This window comes from Rhinichthys klamathensis, unplaced genomic scaffold, assembly GCF_029890125.1.
Source record: "Rhinichthys klamathensis goyatoka isolate OS25496 unplaced genomic scaffold, OSU_Roscu_1.1 h1tg000253l_1, whole genome shotgun sequence".
NCBI lineage: Eukaryota > Metazoa > Chordata > Actinopteri > Cypriniformes > Leuciscidae > Rhinichthys > Rhinichthys klamathensis.
Genome location: NW_026606775.1, coordinates 1,449,431 through 1,467,500, shown reverse-complemented (window position 1 = coordinate 1,467,500; position 18,070 = coordinate 1,449,431). Strand labels below are relative to the sequence as shown.

The window sequence follows — 18,070 nt, the reverse complement described above, 5'->3', positions numbered from 1 at the left end:
TCTTCAGAATCGCTTCATTTTGATGATTCGATTGAACCTAAACAAATTTTGAGAGTACAATTAGCTGTACGTTGGAATAATACAAATATGTAGGCTACCATCTGAAGGAACCAATACATATGAAAGAACCAATGTATTGAATTGAATTTAGAGTGAAAAATAGTCCCTACTTAAAACAACAAGCTATTAAACCAGACCAAAGTGGTGTGCTAAGCATCAAACTGGCTTCAAATCAGTAATGGCTCCTGCCATAATTTTAGGTAGGGCAGATTGCCACTACTAGTCTTAGCGCTAGTTTATGATAAACATTTTTTTAAGCTTATATTCTAATCGCCGAACACATACGACACACTTTTGGCAGCTATATCTAATGCCATTGCGTTGTTCAGCCTGAAGGTGGCGCTCTATTGATGATTGACAGACTTATTATTGAAGATTATTTTATTGATTGACACTTATTAGTGATGATTGACAGACGGCAAACGCATAGAATGCCTTCATGGAATTGCCTTAATATATTTATTGCGTCCGAATGTTGTTTTAGAATATTACAAGTTAGGAATTCCAGTGAGGAAAACAAAGTCATGTCTATTCTAAGAACAAAAATAAAACAAACACAACAGAAATACTGTATATAAAAGCTTTTTACATGAGCATGTTTAAACTAAAGGGTTTATACTTTCATTAATTTGATACGCTACTCCGACTACATAGGAGGAACAGACATGGCAACTAGTTACTGACCTGATGCAGACACATGAGCAGACTGATATATATATATATATATATATATATATATATATATATATATATATATATATATATATATATATATATATTGTGCTATTTATTTTGTTATTTTGAGTAAAAAAAAAGACAAATAGCCTATATAAAGAAACAGTGACAAACTTAAAAGTTAAAAAAAAATTAAATGTTTACAAATTGAAACACTTTGCAGTTTTCTTTTTTTTCTTCTTTTTTTTTTTAAACACAATATTGTGTTTAGGTATTGTTGAATTTTTCATCTTAAAATGAAAAACAATATGGCTTATTCCTCCAAATGTACATTTGTGAATACTAAATTTAGCTAAAAGAAGTAGCAGATTAACTAAATAATATTCTTTATGATAAGATTTGTCATAAGAGAAAAAAAAACAAATAACACATTTTTAAAGCACAGTTGATGAAGCGGACTGATAGCGTCTTGTTCTGTAGCGAGGTTTACGTAAGGTCACGTGAAAATGAGAGCGCGGTGCAGTTCCATTATTCACCACAGATTTATGATTTACATAGTACATTTGTGGGGGCGCTGTAGAGCTAGGGAGGGCTCTGCCCCGTTTAGTATCATAATTACATGCCTGCCGAATCCTTGCGCTACATCCTAATATATCCTGTTCACTTTACGTCTAGAAAATCCGAAAAATATTTGTTGCAGAATGCTGAACAGATTTATAATTTATTATTAATCCTGTGCATATAGAGGTCTATGTTTGGATGAATATTTTGGCGGGGTTTTGCCACACCTGCCCATATAAACGAGCCGTGGCTGCTTCAAATGGTCAGTCAGAGTGGTTTGATTTTGTTTGGACTTTTTTTTAGCTAGTCATGTTGGGAGAACAAATCAGCTAGGTTTTATGCTTCTAATTCGGTTAGTTGAAGTAGCCTAGTTTATTATCAGCTGCGATGTTTAAACATTTGTCAATGCGAAGAGGAACGCGTAAAATGCCGCGCGAGGACTTCATGGATGAATCGAGCGAGTTGGTGAATCATTTTCACTCAAAGGAACCGATTCGCTGCAGTGAACTTTGGAACGTATGCCAACCAAGACCCGCCCACATTTCTCTCCTCTGCTCTCCTGCTCGCAGTTCTGGTTCTCCAACTTTCAACAAGTTATGTGCGGCGCTTAGTCAAATGGGATCTGAGGATAAAATAATCAGCTGGATCTGCCGGTTAACGGTTATTACAGCTTTCTTCTTGATTGGCTTTATTATTGGTGAGTTTCTCTTCCTTTAAATAAGTATTTTTTTGATTATCTGCAATGCCTCTCGCGAGACAGGTTGTTTTAGACTGTCCTTTGCATAATTTTGCCATAAAAACATGTTGACACAAAGTTACCAAATAGGGTTCTTTCGAAGTAGCAACGCACATGCTTATTCATTTTTCATTGCTTATGGTCAAAATCTAATTGTGGTGTTTGACACCTGTTGGTCTCACCTGTCCAGATCTCCTGCCCTGCATTCCTCACTTCTTGAATGTCTGGATTTAGGACAGGTGTGAGTGACTATAGGCTACTGAGACCCCATATATCTTTATTTAAAAACAGGGGTTTACACACCTTTATTTGGATAAATATGTTTACAGATAAACACAGTCTTGAAGAAATGTTTAAGGGTCCCACAACCTGGAAATATCAGAGAATTTAAACTTTTTTGTTTTTTTAAAGATCTGGAAAACTCATGGAAATATAAATCAGTGATGTAGCCTATATTTATTTTCTGAATGCATTTTTTGTGTAATTATGTTAAGCTCTAAATATTGCATTAGCTAGAATTTGCTCCCTGTGAGTTAGATTCTTTCATAAACATGCTAAACCAAATCTGAATGGAAAAAAGTCATGAAAATCCATTCGACAAATGGTGTGTAAACCCCGGATGTTTTGCTCACTTTGTTTATCGTTGCTCTCAATGATACGTTCCACTCAGTCTTAAAAATAAAGGTTCTTTATTAGAATTGGTGGTTCCATGGAGAATCTTAAACATTAATGCAACATTTCCATTGTACAAAAGATTCTTCAAATGTTCCTTACACTTGTTTCTTTGAAGAACTGTTCACTGAAAGGTTCTTTGGGGAACCAAAACTGGTTCTTCTATGGCATTTCTGTGAAAAACCCCTTTAGTAACCTTTATTTTTAAGAGTGAGTGCATTAATGTTTAATTCTGAACAGACACCATCATCATGACTTCTTCTTATGCACATTAAACCGATGAATCGGGAATATTTCTCAGACCTGGTTTGGTGTAACAGGTGTGTGTTTCTCATCATCTTAGGCTGGTTTGCTCGACCTACTACTGTCAATCATGGACACGCATCGAAAAGCTTCCTGCGCGACTTTCTGGATGAGATGCAAGCAGAGAATATTAAACACCATCTCAGGTGCCCTAGTCCTGATATTATTGAATATTAAGTGCATCTAAAAAATACAGTAAGGTGCTGGTGATACAACTGCATGTATTGTTGGTGGATTATAGGTAATATAAATATAGGATATAATTTATTTAATAGTGTTTTTGTTTAGTTTAGTGAAGAATGATTCATAGGCGTAGCACGGGTGTGCTGGTGCCGCCCACAGTGGCAGCTGGCACACCTAAATAGATGCAGAGTTATTAAAGTCTTTAAAGTCCTAATAAAAATGTTTTTTTATTTTTTTAACTTGGACTATTATTGTTTACTTACAATATTTGTACATTTAAAGGGATACTTCAGGATTTAGCATTAAGCTTTGTATTAGTAGAAAACCTGTAGTATTTTCGAATTACCGTGATTTCCACCCTCATATCGCCCTGAGACGAGAGATTATGTATTTTTTGTCTGGAAAAAATCCTCTGATGACGCAAAAATCGTCATTTTGCGTCATCGGAGGATTTTTTGGCCAGAGGCTAAAGACTACAGTCAGTAGTAGGGGCTGTCCCGCATGTTCTGAACCTGCCCATAGAGGGTGGGATCTCACTCACAGAATGGACACATAGTGTCAGCCATCTTTTTTTGGAAGCTAAGCTAGCAGGCTCTTGTTCTGTGGAGAAAGCGGAGTAGTAGGGGTTACCATCCTCTTTTTCCCGGACATGTCCGGCCGTCGATGTCTGGGATTCAGCTTTTGCTTTCTGCAGTCGCCATTCATTGTTTACATGCACACCTTTTGTTTCAATCTAACTGAATTCATTCCGATTGGTGAATCTGAATGTAGTGTTTACATGAACGCTAAACAAGTGATCGGTTGATGTGCATTTTAACATTGCTAAGAAAATTCCCACTCCTCCGTGAGAGATACGAGACCGCTGCGTCTCACAGGTGTCACGCATCGGTAATCACGCCACCGGCCTTGCGCCGTTCTCCCGCGGCCCTCAGTCTCGTCCTGCTCGCCACAGTAAACATAATGAATGGCGACTGTAGAAGGCAAAATTTTGGGCGATCTCGAAACACATTTTCGGGCAGACTCATCACGGAGACTCACTAGTAGCCTAGACTTGTTGTTTAACTACTGCACTCTGTTACCGGTAGGCGTGGCCTCCTAGGGCAGCGAAGCAAGTGCATTCTGGGAGTTGTTGTCTTTCATCCACATAAGCCAAAAATACATTTTCTGGCTTTTCTCAGTCTAGAAAGCTCCAAATTCAAAAATAATTTCACATTTCTTCTACATAAATGACCCATTTTAAATGCTCATTCATATTTCCAGAGGTGAAGTATCCCTTTAAAATTTATTTTCATTTTTAAATTAGTATCGTTAGAAAAATATCTGCCGACATTCGGACTGCCAACTAATCCGCAAAAAGCCTCTGACGGTAACAAGGTTGTGCTGTCGAGGCTCTCACAGCCTCATGAGGAGAAACAGTGAGCACAGTTCACACAAAGAAGCTTAATAAACACAGCGGTTAAAAAAATTCATGTGTAGTTTTTATAGTTATAACATATGATACAGTTAAGCAACATCACACGACCACGAGTGATGAATACCATCACAATTGAAAATGTGACACTGATTTCATATGACAGTTCAATAAACAAATAATTAATATCAAGTCACTTACATTTTAGACACAACATTGACCCCGCCCCCTACTGGTGGTTTAGTTTCGGGTTTAAAAGTAGGCTATCATTCTATTTGTATATAAAACATTCTCATAACATTATTTAATGCAGTTGTAATATTTCAGTGTAAATTAATTAATTTGATTGGTAACAGCCGTATAGTTTATTGATCAAATTTAAGAATTTAAAATGAAATGAAAGATGAAGCATATATTTAAACGCTTAGGTAAAAATGCTCATTATAAAGGTTAAAATATCATAAATATGCAGATTTAAATATGTAAAAGCTGACTGAACACTGATGAGAATATTGCTTCAGAATAAATTGTATTTACAACACACACAAAAAATCAAAAAAAAATTCTGGACAAGCAATTTTTTTACTTGGGAAAAGTGCATGACCGATTTACTTGTTCGAACGGCAAGCACATGAAAAGCCTTAAAGGGATAGTTCACCCAAAAAGCTTCTGTGTTGTATGTCACACGCATCACACACATGACCAGCGTCGGCCAATAGTGAGCCAACGTGCGCTGCTGCTGTTACACTACGTCAACAGCTTAGGAGATTGACATGGAAGAGAAGAGATGGTTGTTTTGGGGGGTTTTTTGCACACAAAAAGTATTCTTGTCGCTTGATAAACTTAAAGGATTAGTTCACTTTAAAAAAAACTTTTGCTGATAATTTACTCACCCCCATGTCATCCAAGATGTCCATGTCTTTCTTTCTTCAGTCGAAAAGAAATGAAAGTTTTTGATGAAAACATTCCAGGATTTTTCTCCATATAATGGACTTCAATGGGGTCCAAACGGTTCAAGGTCCAAATGACAGTTTTAGTGCAGCTTCAAAGGGCTTTAAACGATACCAGACGATGAATAAGGGTCTTATCTAGCGAAACGATCGGTCATTTAAAAAATAAATAAAAAAGTTTAAGTTTTATAAGCACAAATGCTCGCCTTGCTCTGTTCTGTGATGCGCGTTCGTGACGTCACGTAATACACAATTATGTTGAAAAGGTCTCACAGAACAGAGCAAGGCGAGCATTTGTGCAAGACTCTATCCTAGAGACGCTTTTCTAGTGGAATAAATATTAATGTTGTAATGTGAATGATGGATGTTTTTGGTGGGTTGAAGAAGTTGCTGCAGTTCTCTCATCCAAGACTAATTTCTCCAGCGGGAGACATTAAAAGCACTTGACACACAGCCTGCTAGCCTAGTTGTCCTTCCCATTCCGAGATTCGCCAGTCTAGATTGTGTTTGTCATGTATAGGAAGTTCACCAGGCTTCCACACCTGGCAGGAACGCAGCAGAATCTGGATCTGGCGGAGCAGATCGGAGCCGAGTGGAGGGAGTTTGGGTTGGACTCGGTAGAGCTGGTTCCCTACGACGTGTTGCTGTCATACCCAAATAAAACAAGACCCAACTACATCTCAATAGTGGACCAGCTGGGCAATGAGGTTCTTACTGACAACCAGAACCCAACACACACACAAACAAGGCTTCTTTTGAAGGAATCTGACATGTTTAGTGATAGTCATGACGCTCTTCCCTCTAGATATTGTAATCGATGTTGCACAATTATAAAACTGCAACATCGTTTCCTCAAAGTTTCCTTTGTATAGTGATTACAGTGCATAATTCAATCAATGGCAGATCTCTCTCTCTCTCTCTCTCTCTCTCTCTCTCTCAGATCTTTAAAACTTCTCTGGCTGAGCCGATCCCTGAAGGTTATGAAGATGTTACCGATATCGTTCCTCCCTATAGTGCTTTCTCTGCGAAAGGTCAACCAGAGGTGATGCACACATACAGCAAAATTTAAAATCAACATGAACTCAAAACTGTGTCTCAGTCTAGATTAATCATCGCATCTAATTCAAAAGGAAATAAAAGGGTTGTTCTCATAATGTTTCATAGTTCAAAACTTATGAAACTTATACTGCTATTCAAAAGTGTGCAGTTTTCATCATTGGTAATAATCATAAAAGTTTCTTGAGCATCAAATCATCATATTAGAGTGATTTCTGAAGGATCATGTGACACTGAAGACTGGAGTAATGATGCTGGAAATACAGCTTTGATCACAGGAATAATTACACTTTACAATATATTCAAATAGAAAACAGTTATTGTTTGTTTTAATATAATATTTCACAATATTACTGTTTTTACTGTTTTTAACAATGCAGGCTCTGTGAGCATTACAAAATGTAACGGTAGTTTACTGTAAGTTTACGAAAGTTCACACACACGTGCGTCTCCAGCTGTAACCTGATGTGTGTGTATTGTAGGATGAGCTGGTGTATGTTAACTACGGACGGACGGAGGATTTCTTTAAGCTGGAGAGAGAGTTGGGAATAAACTGTACGGGAAAAATCCTCATCGCTAGATATGGCAAAATCTTCCGTGGGAACAAGGTAGCATTTAAAAGTAGTTTGGATGTAATGTTTAATAAGAAAGAAAACCCCATGGGCTTGGACAGCTAATCCTCTGTGTGTGTGTGTGTGTGTGTGTGTGTGTGTGTGTGTGTGTGTTTGCAGGTGAAGAATGCCATGTTAGCGGGAGCTAAAGGGATCGTGCTGTTCTCGGACCCTGCGGATTACTGTGCGGACGGCGTTGAGCCGTATCCCAAAGGCTGGAACCTGCCAGGAGGAGGCGCTCAGAGAGGGAACGTCCTGAACCTGAACGGGGCGGGAGACCCTCTCACACCGGGATACCCTGCCAAAGGTGCGAAAGAGACTCTCCAGGACATTACAGACTCGTGAAACACAAGTTAAGATAGTCTTTTCTTCTCCATTGTGACGTATATCCGAGTGAAACGGCTTCTCAAACAAGAACAAATTAAGGCGTGGCTTGATTTTGTCTGTGGGAAATTGATTGGATGGTGGTGGTTTGCTATTGGTCGATCTCATGTGATTGACAGGTTGCCCCGCCCTCACGCCAGTAAACACATCATCAGAGAAGAGATGTCGCTGCGAGAGGGAGGGGAAGATATTTTGATTTAAGATTACGAGGCACATGAATTTTAAAAAAAGCTAACACTTTACAATAAGGTTCATTACTTCACATTAACAAACTAATGTAGTTATTAACTAGTTAGCATGAACTAATAATGAACTGCACTTATTAGGGCTGGGGTAAACGATTATTAATTAAACGATTAGTCTGTCGATTATTTTATCGATTAGTCGACTAATCTAACGACTAATTGAACGATTCTTTTTTGTAACATGGAAATTGCAGGAGTGCACATTCAATGCACAACAATTTTGATCTGGTTCTTACAGAATATCTACACTGTAAAATGTTTGGTAGGCTACTCAAACTCAAATGAGCCCTATCACACTTGGATGTGGTGCTCATTTTAATGTTTTCAGTGCTCATAAAAAACATCCGGACTGATTTTTCGGTTTTGTTGACGGGGGTGGGGTGTATGCGCTTCATAAGGCACACACGCACATTTGCACACGCACGCGCAAGGTCTCTCGCTCTCTCCCTCGCTGCGCGCGCTACACGGTTTGGAGCTCGCGAGCTCTAGATTCCGGGAGATTTTAACTAATTTGCGGTCATCAGGGAGCCGCTATCACTATGCGGGAGACTTGGGATGTCAACTCCATTTGACAAAGAGCGCAAATAACGACACCTTTACGTTTGGGACTAAATTTGAAGTATTCCCAAATGATTTAGATGATACCTTCGATGATTTAGTGCGAGCTGGGTTTTTTTAGGACTTTTTCTTTTGTTGGGACTTTTGCATGGCTTTGTTGTGAATTCTGTGAAGAGGTTGCTGTTTCGTCCTCGATTCTGCAATGTTTCGGTCTCCCACGTGTGTGTGGCGAGCTGTACCGCCGGGAACGGTGCAAAAAAATAAATACATAAATAAATAAAGAAGCGTCGACAAAAAAATATGACGTCGACGAATTTTTGACGTCGAAGCGTCGACGTCATCGACGCGCCGCTACAGGCCTAGCACTTATACAGCATTTGTTAATCTTTGTTAACGTTCATTTCAACATTTACTAATACTTTATTCAAATCTTGTTGACATTAGTTAATGCATTGTGAACTAACAGGAACAAACAACGAACAGCTGGATTTTTACTAACTAACGTTAACAAAGACAGTAACAAATGCATTGCTCATGGTTAGTTAATACATTAACTAATGTTTAATAAATCATCCTTATTGTAAAGTGTTACCACAAAAAAATAATGATGTGCACGGATTTATATGCATTTATAGTAAATACTGCAGAATTCCATAAAGATACAAGAATCGTGAATCTTGATTTCACGGTGACTTTGAATGTGTGGCAGAATACACGTACCGGTCCAGCATGGAGGACGCAGTGGGGCTTCCCGGGATTCCAGTGCATCCCATTGGATATCATGATGCGGTTCTCCTGCTGCAGTGAGTCGGCCACCGATCAAAACAATATGATGGCATAACAATTTTTTTTTTTTAAATACTCTTTTTCATTTAACAGTACAATAGTACTAAGCTGATCACATGCTTGTTTTATTGATTGGATAATATATTTAAATTTTACTTAATATTTATAATACAACTTTTTTAGAGTACAATAGTATCATTCTAATAGTTTATATTTCTTTATCAATTTGTTTCATTTTACATAATTTAAATAATATATATTTTTTAATCATTTTAATAAAAATATTTAAAAATAATTATTATTAATATTTGATAGTGTGGTCTTCTTACGCACCTGACTCATAATTACCTGGCGACTCCAATCGACACCCAATCATCTTTATACTCTAGCACTGCGTCTACAGTCGACCAGTCGGACGACGTCCCTTTTCCTACACTCAAAAAATATAAGCTGTTGAACAAACTTAATTAAATTAAGGAAAACGTACATTTTGCCAGCAAAATTGAATAGTTTGAAATGATTTGTTGTAATCGTGTTGTATGAACTTAAACTAATTTAGTCGACTACAAAAAAAAAAAGTCATTTCCTAAAGTTTTCCCATTCCTAGAGAAAATTGTGTCATTAACTACATTTATATTTTGTCCAGCCTAGATACAATTATCAACATTTATAATTTTATCTATCTTGACTCTACAGTTTCTTCCAAAGAAAGTGAAATAATTGTTTTATTACATTAAAACCACTTTTTACATAGTAACAATCAATATTACTTATGTAGTTCTAAGTGTGAGGTTAAATGCATATATAGTTTATACTGAGTACCCACGGCTAAACACAGTCACCACTCTTCTGCATAATGGTAACCACAAAATTAAAAAACATACAGAAAGTCCTCTAAGTTTCTAACACAACTGAACATTAAACACTAACATTAACTAGCAAAATCTTTCCATTTACTGAAAAACACATAAAATAACACTTTAATCCCTAAATGTACCCTCCTAATGCAGTCTCTTGCAAAGCATGCTGGGAACTACATATCCACTGCCCAAAAATGTAGTTTTCACACAAATTAATTAAGTAAACTTTTTTTTTAACTAAGTTTTAAATATATTAGGTTGATTGAACAAAATTAAATTAAGTTGTAACAAAATGTTAAAAATCGTGTTACTTTAGCTTATTTTAATTAATTAAATTGAACAAGAGGCAAACATTTATTTTTTGACTGTATAACACTATCAAATTGTCTAGTAAGCTTCCCTAACACACTCGCTGCACAGCGTTAACTAGACAGACTCCAGACGATGCCTTCGAATATGCTCTAATCACGGCCGGAGGATCTCAGAGAGAATCCCAAGCGCAAAAACTATACTACAGTTTTATAGAATAGGACCATGGTGAAAATGACATGATACACATAATAATACAATACATAATCATACGCAAACCCTTCTGTTACTAGGTAGAAGCAACTTAAATCTCAAATCATTAAAAAAAGTAAAAGGTTAGACGTTCAGTTGATTACTCAATATGTCGTGAGACTATTCTAGACTGATATATTTTTGATATTGTCTAGTCAGCATCTCAGAAATTTCCACTGGTTTCGACACAAACTTTTGTGTGTAACGAGTACATTTGTTCAATTGTTTTGAGTGTCAGGCCTGAAGGAGTTAAAGTGTTCAAATTATGATTAGTTTGATATACGGTTTACTATTTTATTTATTAAAAAATCAACACAATAGTCATAATAAATGGGGGAAACGTTTTTTTAACTGTTTAAAGCTGATCACATTATTGTTTCATTTATTTAATAATATAATATTTTAGTAAAATAATTATAATATAAAATACATATTTTTATTTTACCCTACAATAGTTTAATTGCCTTAGTAATATATATATTTTTATTGATTTGTTTCATTTTTAGAACTTAAATAATAATACAAATAGTAATATTATTTTGAATAATAATAATATTCAATCATATAATAATAATTATTATTATTTAATAGTCCAATTGAATGGGGAATCAGTTTTTCTTTCTTTTTTAGCCTAAGTTGATCACATTTGTTTCATTGATTTAATATAACATTTTAATAAAATAATTATAATATAAAATACTTATTTTTATTTTACCCTACAATAGTTTAATTGCCTTAGTAATATATTTATTTTTATTGATTTGTTTAATTTTTATAATTTAAATAAAAATACCAAATATTAATATTATTTTTAATAATAATAATAATAATATTTATTCATATAATAATAATAATAATAATAATAATTGTTATTATTTAATAGTCAAATTGAATGGGGAATCAGTTTTTCTTTCTTTTTTAGCCTAAGCTGATCACATTTGTTTCATTGATGTAAATTTGCAATATCATTTACATTTTGTTTCTTTACCTCACATGAAACGAGTCATTATATGATGTCACTTCCTGTAGGCATATGGGCGGGCCTCTCCCTCCGGATAACTGGAAGGGTTCACTCAACATCTCGTATCGACTTGGACCGGGATTCATGGACGGATTTAACCAGAAGTACGAGACTTTCCTTCCTGTAAATCCACAATGAAACTCTAATATGAACCAGGTTTATCCAGTGTTCAGATTTCTGTGCTGAAAATGTATTACAATAGTGCATATTTTGCATATTTAAGCATAACATTTCAGAAATTTGCAATACTTAATGGACAGTGCTGATATATATTAGTTCAAATCATTTCACCTGTGGTGTCTTGCTTTAAGATTTAAGTTTATATATGAAAATAATGTAGGAAATGATTTGGTTGCATCATAAAAAGTGAGGTGTGAACATTTATTAAAGAAGTAAAAAGATTATGTTCAGTCAGTCAGACAGTTACTATTCTAAACCAAAGTCAAAACCTCAACCTGAACATCAACCATTAAATCCCCGACTTTTAACCCCTCAACCTCTGATCCCGCTGTTCTGAAGTGGGACTTTACACAATCTTAATCCGCTTACACACACATATTCACACACTCCTGGTAATCGTTAACTGATTTGAATGCATGATGTCAGCAGTACAGAGAGGTTTGTGCGCTCAGCGATCTCATGCAGGGGCAGAGAGGCCACACGTTTGCTTCTCACAACACACACACACACACACACACACAGAAAGATTCACACACACTTCTGTGGATCTGTTGTTTTTCAGTAATTAATTCTGGAGGTCCGCCAGTTTACACAATGGCCTTGTCTTTGGCGAGTCCAAGTCTCACACACACACACACACACACAGATTCGGCAGGCTATAAATAGCGTAATGAAGCATGCATTTCTTTTTATGCATTCGTGGATGCTTTTATCCAAAGTAACTTGCACTGCGTTTATGGGTCTTAAAGGGATAGTCCACAAAAAGTGAAAATTCTTTCATTAATTTCTCGCCCTCATGTCATTTCAATCCCGTAAGACTTTCATTCATCTTCAGGAACACAAATGAAGATCTTTTTGATGATATCTGAGAGATTTCTGTCCCTCCATTGACCGCTAAAACTGACACTTTGAGGCTCCAAAAAGTTCATAAAGAGATCGTAAAACTAATCCATATGATTTGAGCGGTTTAGTCCAAATTTTCTGAAGCGACTCTGTCATTTTATATGATCAACAGATTGAATTTAGTATTTTATTCACATATAAACATTCATTAACTCTGGTAAACTGAAGCTCAAGCGTGTTCGTTTGATGTGCGAGAACCAATGAGGTTCATTCTCGTGTTACGCAGCACGTTTGAGCTTCTGTAGGAACCAATGAGGTTCATTCTCGTGTTACGCAGCACGTTTGAGTTCTTGCAAGAACCATATAAAAAATATATTTTTTCTTAACTGAAATATAAAGGATTGTTTTTTGTTTTTGTGATATTTTAGTAAAGTACGTATGAACATCCACACCAACAATCAGGTGACCCGTATCTACAACGTGATTGGCTGGATCCGAGGAGCCGTGGAGCCAGGTGACATTACATTATCTGGCTTTATTTTTGGAGTTGAGTTACTCTGTTTGAGAGTTTGCGTAGCTTTATTTTATACGATCTAGTTGAGTGTGGCTCTGTGTGTTCAGACAGGTACGTGATTCTGGGCGGCCATCGTGACGCTTGGGTTTTCGGAGGGATTGATCCCGTGTCAGGAGCCGCTGTGGTGCACGAGAACGTGAGAGCGGCTGGAAAACTCATGAAGAGAGGTGTGTGTGTGTGTGTGTGTGTGTGTGTGTGTGTCATCTCACCGTCCAGTTTAATGTCATTTAAACAGGACACTTATTTTGTTCTCAGTTTCTTTTCGTAATGACCGTTTGTGTGTGTGTGTGTGTGTGTGTGTGTGTGTGTGTTTCAGGCTGGAGGCCGAGGAGAACGCTGATCTTCGCCAGTTGGGATGCAGAAGAGTTTGGTCTGCTGGGATCCACAGAATGGGCTGAGGTACGAGTAAATGAAGGAAAGAAGGAACAAATGAGGGACTGGATACATGAATCAATGTATTTTAATTGATTGAATGCATAGAAAATGTAACTAATGATGAAATAAATGAACGATTGATTTAATGGGAAAATGCCTGAATGAATCGTTGAATATATGAAAAAAATGCACAAATGAATGAACAAAAAAAAGCATTAACTAAAAATGCATGAATACCAACTGAATGAGTGAATGAATGAATGAGTGTCCTGTTGCATGTTAGATCGGTGTCGTGTTATATTAAGTTAATAATATCTAAGTTAATAATGATCTTTGCAACTGAATCTGTCAAAACTAACTTTAGCTGGACAATAACTTTATTCTAGAGCTGCTGTAAAGCCAAAACAATCTCTGTTACTTTAATGTCCTATTATCACTGTAAAGCTGCTTTGAAACAATCTATATTGTTAAAAGCGCTATATAAATGAAGGTGACTTGATTTGACTTGTACAAATGAATAAATTAATGAACCGTTGAATGCAAAAATGAACTCTTGATTAAACAAAAGAATCAGTGAATACAGTGAATGAATGAATGAAATAACTGCATGCATGTACTCTCCCTGTATCTCAGTTTGCTGAAAGCTGTGTGTTCTTGCTCTTCTGTGTGTTTGCAGGATAAAGCCCGAGTCCTGCAGGAGCGAGCCGTGGCCTACATCAACGCAGACTCTGCTATCGAGGGTAGTGACACACACACACACACACACACACACACACACACACACACACACACACACAGTATCTGAACAAGAGACTTAAATTGTAAAATGAGATTAACACTGCTTCTACAGAACAGAGATACACTCATAATTGTGTGTGTGTGTGTGTGTGTGTGTAGGTATGTACACACTGAGGGTCGACTGCACCCCCTCCCTACACACTCTTGTTTATGACATCACCAAGAAGGTGAGATTCGGTTTAGAAAAGTTCATTAAGATCTGTCTTTGTATTTTACTGTCTATCTGTCTATTGTTCAATCATTCTGTTTTACTGTTATCAACATTTCTCACTATATAAATGCAAGTGATGTTAATATGTGATAGTGTAAATAAGTGATGTTTCTGAAGGTTTTGAGTCCAGAGGAAGGAGAGGAGGGCATGAGTCTGTACGAGAGCTGGCACAAGCGAGACAACTCCACAGACAGAGACGCACCATGGTCCTGACGTGATCATCATCATCTATAAGACCATCTGATTGATTATAGATATTGGAGATCCATGACATGCATCTCAAATGTGTGTGTTGTCCCTGCAGGATCAGTAAACTGGGCTCTGGAAGTGATTTTGAAGCGTATTTCATCAGATTAGGGATTGCGTCTGGAAGGGCGAGATACACCAAAAACCGGGTGAGTGTGTTTGTGTGCAACACTGTATTTTTGTAAGTCCTGTCAGTGTTTACATCTACGCAAAATAGACTTTAAATGTGCAGCATTTAAATAGTTTTGTACCACCTTTCCCCCAGAAAACCGAGCGCTACAGCAGTTACCCGGTTTACCACAGCGTGTACGAGACCTATGAGATCGTGGAGCGCTTCTACGACCCGAGTTTCCGGCGGCTGGAGGCGGTGTCCCGTGTTCGAGGTGGACTGATCTTCAGTTTGGCTGATTCTCTGATCTTACCTCTGGACTGTACAGAATACGCCTCGTCTCTCAGCAAATACGCTAACAGCATTCACCAGCTAGCGCTGAAGCATCCTGCCGCCATGCAGCAGTTCGGCATCTCATTCGGTACACACACTATCCATCATTTAATATGCAAGATTAGTATGTTCAAATCATGCACTCTAGCCGCGTTTCCACCGAAATTACCCAGACCTGTTGCTGTCTGCGTGTCCACCGCGGTCTAGAGTACCGTGAAAATCAGGCAAATTAGTTCGGTGATGTAGGACTTTGCGCGACTTTACCGCTCCCGTTGGATTTCATCCTCTGAATTTAAGCTTAATAAAGCCTGAACCTCGTCGTCGGTCCATCGGTTGTATTTTTAAAACTTGTGTGTTGATTCAAATAGCAAACAACTGTTACTGCACGCACCGCAACAGACTTTTAAAAACGGTGATTGAAATAAAATGGTGCGTGGAGTCAACCAATCAAAATGCTGCGTGAACTCAACCAATACGCATGTTCAGCGCCCAAAACCAACCCCTAAAGTTCCTGAACTTTGAAAAAGTACTACCTCGCGAGCAGGGACTTTCTGAGGGGGAAATATTTACCCAGAACTTTATTTAGACCCTGTTCCTGCAGTCGAAACACACCGACTAACACCCAAAGTCCTCAGTTCCTGGGGAAAGTTCCTGCGCTGGAAACACGGCTTCTGAAAAATAAAGGCTCTTTATTGGCATTGAGTTCCATGAAGCAACTTTAACATCCATGTAATCTTTCCATTACACAAAATAATCTTTATGGTGGAAAACGTTTCTTAAGATGATTCAAATGTTATTCACAATCAAAAATATTTTATTTTTTTTAAAGAGGAAATATTATGCTTTTTTTCCCCATGTTCATCTTTCTTTAGTGTGTAATAATGCTGTTTGGGCCTGGTTGAGTTAGTTAGTAGTGTGTTGAAACTGGTGGTTATGGTAAAGGGAGGGACATTTCCCAAACACACTTGACCAATCACAACACACTGGTCCTCCAACCGACCAATCAGAGCACAGTGTGCTTTTCAGAAGGAGGGGCTTCACAGAGACAGGAACTAAACAGAGTGTTACTGACAGACTGAGAAAGAGAGGAGCTGCAACAATGGAGAATATGAGAAAATTATGTTTTATGAACATTCACGCATGAAAACCTATTTTAGTAGAGCCAAAAACAAAACCAAGAATGTGAAAAGGACATAATAAGTCCCCTTTAAGACCTGATCACTGAAAGTTTCTTTGAAGAACCAAAACTGGTTCTTCTGTGCCATCGCTGCAAAAACAGTCTTTTATAACCTTTAATTTTTTAAGAGTGTAGCACGTAAAAAAAAAGTGTGCCATTGATACGAGTATAAGAATTTGGATGCATCCCATCTCTCCACATGCAGTTATTTCCATGTCAAATGCAAAGCTCTTGAATTATCTTGCTTCCTGACAGTCAACCTCTTTCTTTATCGTGTTTCTAGATTCTCTCTTCTCAGCAGTCGAGAACTTCACGGTCGCAGCGCGAGACTTTCATCAGCGTCTTGATCAGCTCGACACTTCTAAGTACGAATGACAAAACAACAGCAGTCTTCAGCACTGAAATGCTAGGTTTGAGTTTACGCACAGGTTAGGTGTTGTATTAAGTGTCTCATGGCCTGTCATATGATGACGTGTTCCTGTGTCACTCATGACACATTGCACCTGTTACCTTATCTTTATCTGTCTCTTAGTGCCCTGGATGTGCGGATGGTAAATGATCAGCTGATGTATTTAGAGAGAGCTTTCATTGATCCGTTGGGTTTGCCTGGAAGACCATTTTACAGGTAAAGCACCATCTATCATTACATAGTGAAGTTCAGAACTCAAGTTTAATACTTAGGATTAGTGGTTCAAGTCTAAAAACAGAAACAATCACACGTTTTGCAGTATTAGAGCTCTAAAGAACGGCTTTTTCTTGGTGTTGTTCGCTCCTACCCACAATGCACTATCAAATGCCAAATTTAGCATAACCTGTACTTCCATTAAGAAGGTAATAACCACTCAACAGTGTTTTTTGGATCAGTTTAAGTGTTACCTGTGTCTGATTAGATGTTTTTGGTACATGCACAAACAACATGTTTGTCTTTGTCTCGTTCGTTTCTTCCAGGCATATCATTTTTGCTCCCAGCAGTCACAATAAATACGCAGGCGAGTCTTTCCCAGGGATTTATGACGCTTTGTTCGACATTGAGAATGCAGTGAACCCGCAGAAGGCCTGGGACGAGGTCGAACGCCAAATCAGCATCTCTGCCTTCACCGTCAACGCAGCCGCCGGGACGCTAAAGCCGGTCGTCGGATAGACAGACTTCCTTTAAATCTGCTTTTCAAAACATGTTATTGATGCACAAATACAACATGTCAGCAGAATAGTTAGTTCACATGTCAATGTTTTATCTCGAGCGAGCCGATAGATCGTCAATAATTAGCAGATTTCTTTCATCCAAAGAGATTCGCAGGCATTAGTTTCTTTAATTTAGTACACAATCTTATTCAGTTAGGGTTGACTGTAATGTTACTGTCTACAACCCTGATCTAGAACCAATAGGCAATTACCGACATATTTTACAGGTTTTATAGTGTTATATTTGATGAAGTGTACTGTACAATGTCATAAAGTTGAACATTTCTATTGACTTACATTGTAAATTGTAAAAGCAAATATTTTTTGTTGCTTGTAAATCTTGCATAAATTGTGACATTTGAGATAATTATTTGTAAAACTATTCTTACATATCTAAAATGATAAAAAT

The 18,070-nt window shown here is 37.4% G+C and overlaps 1 protein-coding gene across 2 annotated transcripts; it reads left to right on the top strand.

The window, feature by feature from the left end:
• Window positions 1–1,707: 1,707 nt before the first annotated feature.
• LOC130101184 (glutamate carboxypeptidase 2-like) lies at window positions 1,708–17,715 on the top strand. 2 transcript variants are annotated; one of them, XM_056266781.1, is made up of 19 exons: window positions 1,708–1,993; window positions 3,048–3,153; window positions 6,072–6,258; window positions 6,492–6,593; window positions 7,090–7,215; window positions 7,339–7,525; window positions 9,115–9,208; window positions 11,642–11,737; window positions 13,085–13,170; window positions 13,278–13,397; window positions 13,547–13,629; window positions 14,282–14,345; window positions 14,503–14,570; window positions 14,732–14,820; window positions 14,919–15,009; window positions 15,126–15,390; window positions 16,763–16,844; window positions 17,012–17,104; window positions 17,428–17,715. In XM_056266781.1, exons 1-19 carry the CDS (start codon window positions 1,723–1,725, stop codon window positions 17,618–17,620), a joined length of 2,403 nt encoding a protein of 800 aa, XP_056122756.1. In that variant the 5' UTR covers window positions 1,708–1,722; the 3' UTR covers window positions 17,621–17,715. The 2 variants fall into 2 exon arrangements, with proteins under 2 accessions (XP_056122756.1, XP_056122757.1); XM_056266782.1 differs by having other exon boundaries at window positions 1,874–1,993; window positions 6,101–6,258.
• Window positions 17,716–18,070: the final 355 nt, after the last annotated feature.

Coding starts and splice junctions, on each gene's coding strand:
- LOC130101184 (XM_056266781.1), top strand. CDS start 1,723: ATGCCGCGCGAGGACTTCATGGATGAATCGAGCGAGTTGGTGAATCAT. Junction 14,346..14,502: donor CGCAGACTCTGCTATCGAGG/GTAGTGACACAC, acceptor GTGTGTGTGTAG/GTATGTACACACTGAGGGTC. Junction 16,845..17,011: donor GATCAGCTCGACACTTCTAA/GTACGAATGACA, acceptor TCTGTCTCTTAG/TGCCCTGGATGTGCGGATGG.